Consider the following 10,567-nt stretch of genomic DNA (forward strand, 5'->3'; position numbering starts at 1 on the left):
AAGGGGAAGGAGCAGGCGCGATAGCGGCTCATCACACACACTCCTTGATTCCGCATTTATGAGTTTGCCCTGGGATTGATACTCTGATATTTTGGTTGTTTAACTGTTATGGATTTCAAATTCGGTTTTCAATGTAAAATGGTTTAATTAAGCAATGTTTTAATTATTAATGTTTTCGAAAGTAATGTTTTAAAAACGAAATTTTTGGACGTGAAAATTGGATCGTTACACTCTAACCAGAAGAGCTGTCCTTTCAGACTTTTTGAGGTGCTAAGAACCATAAAAATGTGATCTTATCCTTTTATCCCTTCCATGAAAGAGTTATGATATCTTAAAGGAATAATAAGTTAGGGTTTTAACTTTTGGACCTTTTCTAGCCATGGAGAGTCATAATAGTGGAAACTTTATGACTTAGAATGATGTTTTGGGACTAGATCTGAATTTAGATTAATGATATTTAAGAAACAAGCACTTAATGATAATGAGTTGGTCTAGGCGGAGTACGTCGGTCGTACCAAGTGGTACGTTGCGCATACTGGGTTGAAGCCCCGATAATTGCTTAGGTCGCGACTACGCCCAACGTAGTAACTAAGCACACAGGGCGTACTCAGCCAGCTTGACTTTCCTTGACTTTTTGACTTTTTGACTTCGACCTTTGCCCTGAGGTCTGACCAAGTTTGACCTAGGGGCAATTTGGGTATTTTGAGTTGTAGTTTGAGTTTAGGTCACTGTTTGTTGTATAGGTGACCTGTAGAGTTGGCATTTGGAGCAACGTTCTTTTCTGCTATCTTTTCAGACTGTGAGGTGAGTTTTCCTCACTATACTTGTGGGTCGAAGGCACCAATGTCGGGCCAGTAGAGTATGTCAACATAGTGTGGCTTGGTTTGAGGGTGCACTGCTTTGTGCTGTCGGCCAACAAACCCGATGGCAACCCAATCCGGAGATTGTGGGCCAAAATGGCAATCTAACCGGGAGGTTGTGGGCCCGGGTAATCCAATCGAGAGACCGTGGACCCATCATGTATTTTGTATAATTGTTTGGTTGTGTGTGGCATTCGAGGGAACTCACTAAGCTTTGACTTATAGTTTAAGTTTTATGTTTCAGGTACTTCAGATGATCAGGACAAGACGAATGCTTGATCGTGCATATCCTTCAGTTTTTATGAGATTTGATTTTGGGATACTCTGATTTGTGATTTTGACTTTTGGAAACTAAGTTTTTGTAAACATTTATAATTTGTGGTTTGATTTTGAAAAATAAAAATTTTACTTTGATTTTTGGGATGTTACAAATATAACCATAATTAAATGTTAATTACATTTATTATGGAGATTATTAATGTATTTCACATTTAATTATGATAATATTTCTCATAATAAATGAATTTCATATTTAATCTATAATATTATTAAAAGAGAAACCTTATGATATCATCTAAAACAATCAGGGCCATTGATTGCATTTTAGTTATAGGTTTTCTAACTTTAGATGATTTTGCTGACATCATCCTTTTCATAAGACCTTTTTTTTCCGGCTAAAGAAATTACTATATAAACATCCAAATTTCAATTTTCAAATAAAATTAAACGGTTACCATAAATCATATACTCAGTGATTGCATAAAATTAGGAAAATGATATGAAATTATAGATTCTCATATTTTAAACGGCTACACAACCATTTAAGTTCTTCATCTTTAATTTTCTCTCTCAAAACATAGCTTTGAGAAAGAACACGACCTTTGATTTGTGCTTCGACTGCTACTACCATGTTATTCCAGTGCTCCGACTCCACCGCCCTAGCTCGCTGTTTCCATATTTTTGTTTCATGTTCCATCGATTTGTGTATAGGTTCAACAATTTCTCTCGATGACATCGTATCTTCTCCGTTTTCTATGAAAACAAAAAAAAACCATAGACATTTTTTTCTTTGTTATCTCACAACTGGTAAGTAGTTTTAGTGTCTTTCTTGGTGTTTTGATTCTCGAAACAAGGGTTGAGTAGTTTGAAGATGTGGCGAGGTTCTTGTGTTTAGGATTTTGGGAGATCATGTTCATTCAGAGCGTATTACTTTTGTTGAGCGATGCTAAGTTTTATTTTTTATTTGTGATCGTTGGGTAATTTTTCCTTCTTTTTTGTTTCTATGCTTGATATATTTCATATATTTGTAGGTAGATTCCAAAGAATCTCAAATAAATCGAGAAATTAGTTGAGTTTTTCAATCAAGGTTCCCTACCCCCAAACTACTTTGGAACTAGAAAGAAGTTGCTTTAGGGATTCTAACATTTTATGGGTTTTAAACTTTGTTCGTCATAGGTTTTGTCTGTTTTTATCTATTAAAATTTGGAGGAAATTAAAATCTTGAAAGGGATTTCTAGGGTTTTGTATTGTCCATTCAAAGAAGAATAAGATGCGCTTTCTTGCATTTTTGTGAATATTTTGACCGTATTAGAACAACCATCTTTTATAAAATAAACAATTTTGCTGTAAAATTCACTTTATTAGAGTGTTCTTTGTGGAAACCCGACACAATCTACAAGCATCATTTAAAATTATCAGGTTTTTTTTATAAATTATCAATTTTGTTATTACTTGTGATATATTATCTTGGCTCTTAATTATTTAGGTCCTAAGTACAATTTAATAGTTTTTCTTCTTCAATATACTATACTGTAAGGTTTTAAGTTTTGAAACAGAGGTTTTATGAATTGATGATTTTATATTCCTTTCATTTAATTATATCTTTCCTTAATTATGAATATTGAATTTAATTTTGTTAATGTGTAGATGATTTTAATGGCTTTAACAAACGTCAAGTTGTTGACAATGATTTTTGTTAATTAACAAAGTTTTCTAATAATTTTCCAAAAAATAGATGCATATTATACATTACTATAAATCAATCATTTTTCATCAGAAATCTTATTTTCCTTAAATTACCATTTGAATTCTTCTTGAGCTAATTATTTGTCTATGCAACCCATCATCCAAGCATAAATGCTTCTATAGAGCTTTTGAGAACGGTTTGTTCTAGAATGTGTCTACACTTTGAATCCAAAAGTTAAAAAGGTTCTTAAATTCTCTATCTCATATTCTGAATAAATTATGACATAAAGATTATGAACATCGATCCTTATAATGAAGATGAACGGACTGGTTATTTGAGATATGTTTAGGTGCAACATATTTTCAATCTAAATTAAGCATAATTATAAATCAAGAAGTAAGTGATATGTCTATATGCTAATTTAATTGTTATCTACGTAGATGGTTGTCACTACAATCAACATATCTCTCCCTACTTCTGAGAGATATAGAAGTGGTTAGTTTTTATCACTTATTCAAAGCACATGTTGGACAACTTAGCCACAGTAACAATTTTTAACAATATTTTTTTAATATTATAATATTAACTTAAACACTTCATTAAGTAAGCTTAAAGTTTGATTTTAATATACTCCCCTTTGTTTCTTTGTGTCTTATCTTGTAGTTCATGTGGAGAAACCAGGGACAAACAACATGGTGTTTTTAATTCATTTTGTTTGGGAAAACTTCCAAATATCCACAAACAATGTAAGTGGTGCACCTCTTTTGTTATTGTTAGTTTGTTATTCAAATTACTTATGTTTTCATTTATGATGCATTATTTTTTGGAAACAGATGGACACATCTATTAGGAGAAAGGGGCTTTTGGGAGCATGTTGTAGGAATTGATGTCTGTTTGGCTCCTTCTAGCTTTGGCAAAGAAAATACAAGTGCAAAACCGTAAAAACCCTATCTATAGTGGTTATCTTTCATTCCTATTATTCTTATCTTGTATTTTTCTGGTAAATGTGATTGTTTTTGTTTTTCAGACTATTGATTCTTTTTTCAAAAACTACATAAAATTTTCCCTCTTGGTGCATCAGTTATCGATCTATATGTTGGAGCTGGAGTCATTGGACTGTCACTTGCTTCCGCAAGAAAATAAAAGGAAGAAGTGTTTGTGATTATTTTGAAGTTTAATTTCATTACCCACCTATTCTCAATCTTAATAATTGTCATATTGGTTGGATGTGTTGAGATCAATAAAGAATTTAAGCTAGCTTTTGAGAAGACAATTGACCAATTACCAAGCTCCAGTTATAGCAACATTAGTTGGCATCTTGTTGACCCTCCAATTGTTGGTCTTCAACTCTTCATCTCCATATCCATATTATCTATTTAATTTTCCCTCTGTGTGAAAATGAATGAAAGTTGATAGGGAACTACAAAATGACCAAAATTGCAAGAAGGACCAATTTGGGACCAAAATTGAAAATATATATATATATATATATATATATATATATATATATATATATATATTAAGTATCATTTGTGTAATTTTCTTATCTATAATATCTTTCAAGAACCACTTTCTTAGCTTGTGGGATCAAAAGTTCTTATAGTTGATCCTCCCAAAAGAGGGATTGATGGCTTGACCCATCTTTTATTAGTGTCTTACGATCTATAAATATCAGCTGAGTGTAAAGCCATGATACTTTGAAAGCTAGAATTAGTCAATAAGTTAGTTGACTTTTTTTAGTAGTTAGAACTTTTCTAATAAGTGAACAATCTAAAGTTTGTTTTTTTGTGTCATTGTAGCCCAAACCTTCAACTTAAAAGATAAAAAAAGACTTTAGATTTTAAGACCAAGAGAAGATTCAATTCAACTCACAAGTGGAACAATACAAGAAGAAAGTCGGTAACTACCTCAAACACTTATTATATAGCATTACTTTGTTAGGTCTTATTTAGCATTTGAATTGATAATATTTTCCGATCCGTTGAAATATTTTCATTTCGGTCAGATTGAGTCAATTCATTTCACATGCAGATAAAACCATATGTAATATATCTTGTGTGTTTTAGGACATTAATCACGTGTAGATAATACTATATTATGTTATAAGGGATGTGGATCTACAAGGCTTTAGAGCTTTGGAATCATACACTCAATGGTCCTTGAGTATCGTTCTTTTTTGTAATTTTATCCCAAAAAATAGTTTTTTTTTGAAGTTTTGATTCTTATTTGAGTTTCGTAACATTTTGGTCAATGTTCCAAGTAAATTGACTATATTACCTGTTTGTGATTTATTTATCTTATTTAATGTTAATTTCAAAAATATAAAGATCATACACATGAAAATATTTGTCAAAAAAATGAAAATAAAGGGTAATATACTCAATATATTTGGAACATAAACCAAAATTGCTAAGAAACATAAAAATAAGGACCAAAATTGCAAATATAAGCAATTTATGACCAAAATTACAATAAAAAAAACGATAATCATGGACCATTTTGTAGTTTACTTTTTTTTTTTCCTTTCTTCTTCTTGCTAATGTTTTTTCTTTCGATAACTTCAATGTTAAATATGACTTCGTCGATTCTATCTTTGCAGATATTTAATCTTGGGAAGTAAATGCAACAATTTTGATCTGATGTGGAGCCCAGTTTCAATAAATTCAAAGTAAAATCCATCTTGGATGATTATGCCCTTGCATATATTTTCCCATGTGACTTTGAAGCACCTGGTCATGGTTTGGAAAATGGACATGCCGTAACAAATTCATTGTTTTATCGCACTTGGTCGATTATACCCTTGAAGGTGTTGTACCTATCACGTTGATATCAATGTGATGTTGAAGCCCCTAGTCATTGTCAAAGAAAAAAGATTGCTTTTATTGGAATTTATATCTTGATGTTTATAAAGTATGACATTTTACCCTTAGAGTCTACAAACTTTGTTGTTATTATTGGTTTCTTCCACAATATATGTTTCCACTTAGATCATTTATTCCATAATTTGTTGTAAGTTTCACCGGCTTTGTAATTTCTTTTTGTATTGTTTATTGTCCAATCATTTTCCTTAATATAAAACTTATATTATGTTTATAATTCTATTTTTTTAACAATTGAACATGGGTTTACATTTACACTCTCAAAAGTCAAAATTTTCATTATTATTGTTTAACATATATATATATATATATATATATATATATATATATATATATATATATATATATATATATATATATATTAGTTATATCAAATATTGTGAACCAATACGTGTTAGAAAATTAAGATATAATCACTTGATATATTAGCAATTATAAATGTGATTATTAGTAAAATTCCATTACAATCTAAATAGCAACGAACTATCTTTTTTATTTTCTTTTCTTCCTTTTACCACATTATACTTTAGAAAGTGTCTAGAAATAACATTTTCATTCAAATACAAAACTATTTTCAAAACCATCAATATGTCTAATAAAAGTTCTTACCTTTGATGAGATAAATCGTATACGAATAATTTATCAGCTAATTTAGATATTATAATTAATATTTTAAAAATTAGAATTTATTTTTATAATTTATTAACTGTATGTTACATGAGTTTTAAAACTATTCAGTCTATGTTTTTGTTTGTGAAAACTGTGCTTGAACACATTAATAGTGCTTTCACAGTTTTAATTTGATATTTTATATATTTATATGTATTTTTCTATATGTTCCCCGCGTTTTAGGCGGGCTATAATCTAGTTATGATAATATTTGTGATAATCAATGATTGTTATATGTGTCTTTAGGACGCATATTAGAAAATCTCACATTTTATTTATTAGATAGTATAGATGTAGATATAAATATAAATAGATATAGATTAGCATTCCGGATAATTGTTTTTTTTTTTCTTTTTTCCTTTTGCTAACTTGTTGAATAAAATCTTTAGTGGTTCAAATAAAAAAATGGTTACCTTTGATTATGTGATTATTCACATAATGATTTTAAAAACACATCCATACACCTCTACTATTGCAAGTAGGAACATCAACAGTTGGTTATGTCATTCAGATTATTTCATGTAACATGATGATTTTCACTAAAGCACGCCTAAATAGACAAGTAAGAACATCAATTGTTCAATTTTATTCATGAAAATGTATGTATACACTCTACATTGACTTTCTCTAATGAAAATACAATGAAAAAGATATCACATATTGAGCTTGAGAACAAATATTACTATGGATCGCAAGAAAAAAAAAAACATTTGATATAGAGACATTAGACGTGTATGCATCGCCCAACCCTTTCAATGACAATAACGACCGAACCAACAATGTCTACCACCATCTTCACCAGCATCATCATCATCATCCCTGCTGAAGATCCACCACAACAAATTAGTCAGTGAATTCCCATCATCATATCCAGTCAAACTCCTCATCTTTTCAAGAGCAATCTGCTTCTCATAAACCCCTTCCAACGCATACACAAATCCCTTCCACCCTTCTCCAACACCCTCCCTCTCCAAAGCAGGCAGAGTCCACTCCACAAGCTGCCTCACAAATCTCACATCAGAGAACAAAACCTCTGTGATCGGCAACAATGGCAGAACTTGAATCCCTAGCCTACATTCTTTCCACTCAGCTGGAGCAAACCATAGCCCACTGTCTCTTTTGTTTGCCCAAAGAACTCCCACAACTCTGTTCTCCTTTGTGAAATCTGCAGCGTAAATTGTGTCGTCTTCTCTTACATGCCACCATGTTTGAGAAGCATGAATCTCCATGGCTGTAAGCAAAGATCCAACTGCAACAAGATGCGTGTCTCCATAAGCTAGACCCATTAAAGCAGCAGAATAATACGCGTTTACAGCTTCACTTGTGCTTTCTTGATTCCTTCCGTCTGCAAATTCGGTCAATCCAGACGCCCATGAGTGTAGCTTCCACAAATCAAAGCATCTCAAACGGGGATACTTTGAATTTCCACCTCTACCCAGTGTCATGAAATCTGCCATTAAAGAGTATGCTTGAGCTCTATATTTTCTTCCCCAAATTGGATCTATCTTCGCTAGAACAGCAATTCCATAAAGAAAGTACCCGATGTGAAAATGGTGATCGTTGTAAACACCGAAACCAAAATCTGCACCTGTATCTGTGGATCCTTGTTTGGTTATAATTCCACCCCAAGATTTATCATACAGAAACGCATTGCTACCAAAGGTTCCATTTAACCATGGTTCAATTGTATCCTTCAAATACTTTCGGATTTTGGGGATTACATCAAGATAACAGACTTCTTCAGCTATCAATGCTAACCTGGCTGCCCTTGCCACCAATTTCCCAAAAAAGTATGACGATGTGGTCTCTATAGCAGTTGAATTCAAACCCTCGACATCTTTCACAAGAGCATCAATGATTTGAGGATATGATTCTTGTTTAACTCCTTTGATTGAATGCCAGGTTATAGAAACGGGGTCAGTTTCCAACACCCATGAATCTCCAATAACACCCACAAGATCACCATCCATACTCCTGTATTTAAGATCATCAACAACTTTAACTGAACAGTTGTCAAGAAGACGAAGATGGAGAGGGTTTGCTAACATTAACAGATCCCCCCAACCTTTCTTCTCAAATTTATATTCAACGCAAAATGGTTTTGTAAACACGGCATGGCCAGAAACCGGATAACAAGAACTGAATCTATCAAGAACGGATTCGAATTCAGAATCCAGGTTTGGCAATATAGCGATGCGTATTATACCACAAAACTTATCGGATGAAATGGTGGACAAATCATGGGTCAAACTGATGGGCGTTGACGAATACAGAACCCATGTTTGACCATTATTCAGATTGATCTTGAACTTGGTTTTAGAAGAATTGGGAACAAAATCAAGAATTGCGTGGATAGTCGAAATGGATAATGCGACATTTTGCAATACTTGGCATGTCAAGAAGGGGCTGCCTCTAACGAGAAAGAATCTCAAACTGGGTTGAATGTCCAAAGTGACGCTGAGATCATTGAAGGAAGATATGGTATGGGTTTGATTCGGATTCGGGTTATTCAAAACCGATATGGTAAGATCAGCTGTAAAAATTTGATATGTGAAAGCAGTGTTGGAAAACAGCGATGGGTAAGAGAGAGAAAGTGAGGATAGAGAGGACTTGATAAGATACGGGTGGATGTATTCGGGTTGATCGCCATTTTTGAGGACAAAGTTTTGAAAAAATGAGTTTGTGGGGAGAGGGGATGAGAGGAGGTGAGGCGAGAAGAAAGAGGAGGGGTCAGGTAGGACGGTGGACAAGGTTTCCGGGAATGTGAAAGGGTGGATCGAGTGGCGGTTCATGGCGGCGGGTGGTGGTTCAGGTGGAAGAGATGAATTAAAATGTCGTGTGGTGTGGGTTTTATATAAGTTTTCTTCAAGGGTTTGATGACCATTCTTACTTCGCTGAACTTTCAACACCATATCAGAGTGGGCTAAGTTTCCAACTAAAAGAATTAAATAAAACACATAAAGATAAAGAAAATTGATGGAAATAAATACCATTGTATCAAAATTTACGACTTATCAAAAAGACATTTACAAAGAAAGTTGTCCGCTTTTATAGATACTTTTAGAACACGTATAATTTAATAATTTAATAATTTAATATATCTCAGCTCCCTACAAGCGACCTGCTGTAACCATGACATTAAACAAATATAAATCATAAAAATAAGAGTCTCTAAAAATAATGGTAGGAAACAGTTACAGAATTATATAACTTTACAATTTTGTAAAATAATTTGTTCTTACGAGTATTTTTCTTCATAAAACAATTACAGAATTGTAGGATAAATTAGATTTCAATATATTAATCTTTAATCAAACATTCTAGCAATTGTTATTGCGAATATTATCTATAATTGACATATTTGATCCAAAACGTGGTAAATTATGGCTAAAAACATGGATTAAATATGTTAGATGACGAAATTATGTAATTGATAAACAGTAATCGTTGTAATTGACAAGAATATGAAAATTTGGCAATCATATTTTTTTTCATTTGTTAACTCTATGCTTTTTCACTCATATTATCTAGAATGTTTTATAAAATATTTAAAAGAGTACTTGTTAATTGAGATTGTTTATATAAATCAATTTTAAAAAAATAATAAGTTTTTTTCAGTTTAAATGGTGTTAAAACAAAATTTCAAAAAAATATTTTGATTAGTTTATCCTGCACCAAAACGTAAACATAATAAGTTAATAAATTAATTTTTAGTGTTTAGCAAATTGTATTTATAGGTGTGATAAAGAAATCTTATCGAAAACTCTTTAAATAGATTGACAGGTAAGAAATAACTAACTTATGAAAAACTCATTATTTAAGTCAATAAATACTTATAAAATCTTTCTTACCAACACTTAAAACTCATTATGCTATCTATCAAACCACAATAAATCAATCAATTATAAAACACCTATTAAAAATAGGATAATGAAGTAGTCAAATTGAATCAAATATAACAATTAAAACGAGGGTAAATGGCATAAAAAACATTATTTTTACACAGAAATTCGATTTTGACACCGTGTTATTTTTTGTGTCAATTTTGACACCGTGTTTTCTAATTCGTTACAATTCTGACCACTTGACCGGTTAACCAGGTTACATGCTGACGTGGCATGATGACGTGTCAGTTTTGATGACGTGGCATACTGACATGATATGCTGACGTGTCAAAATTGATTTTTTTTCCA

At 32.0% G+C, this 10,567-nt stretch overlaps 1 protein-coding gene and 1 pseudogene across 1 annotated transcript; one reads left to right on the forward strand and one right to left on the reverse strand.

Annotated features, from left to right (window-relative positions):
- The first annotated feature begins 2,980 nt into the window (after nt 1-2,980).
- LOC145089834 (uncharacterized) lies at nt 2,981-4,753 on the forward strand (annotated as a pseudogene).
- A 2,178-nt stretch (nt 4,754-6,931) lies between these two features.
- Nucleotides 6,932-9,389, reverse strand: LOC145087588 (glucan endo-1,3-beta-D-glucosidase-like). Its single transcript, XM_079025569.1, has one exon. The coding sequence runs from the start codon at nt 9,365-9,367 to the stop codon at nt 7,127-7,129; it is 2,241 nt and encodes a 746-aa protein (XP_078881695.1). The 5' UTR covers nt 9,368-9,389; the 3' UTR covers nt 6,932-7,126.
- Nucleotides 9,390-10,567: the final 1,178 nt, after the last annotated feature.

The sequence above is a fragment of the Lactuca serriola genome, chromosome 2 (genome assembly GCF_051521515.1).
Source record: "Lactuca serriola cultivar US96UC23 chromosome 2, Lser_US96UC23_V15, whole genome shotgun sequence".
In the NCBI taxonomy this organism is placed as follows: Eukaryota; Viridiplantae; Streptophyta; class Magnoliopsida; order Asterales; family Asteraceae; genus Lactuca; species Lactuca serriola.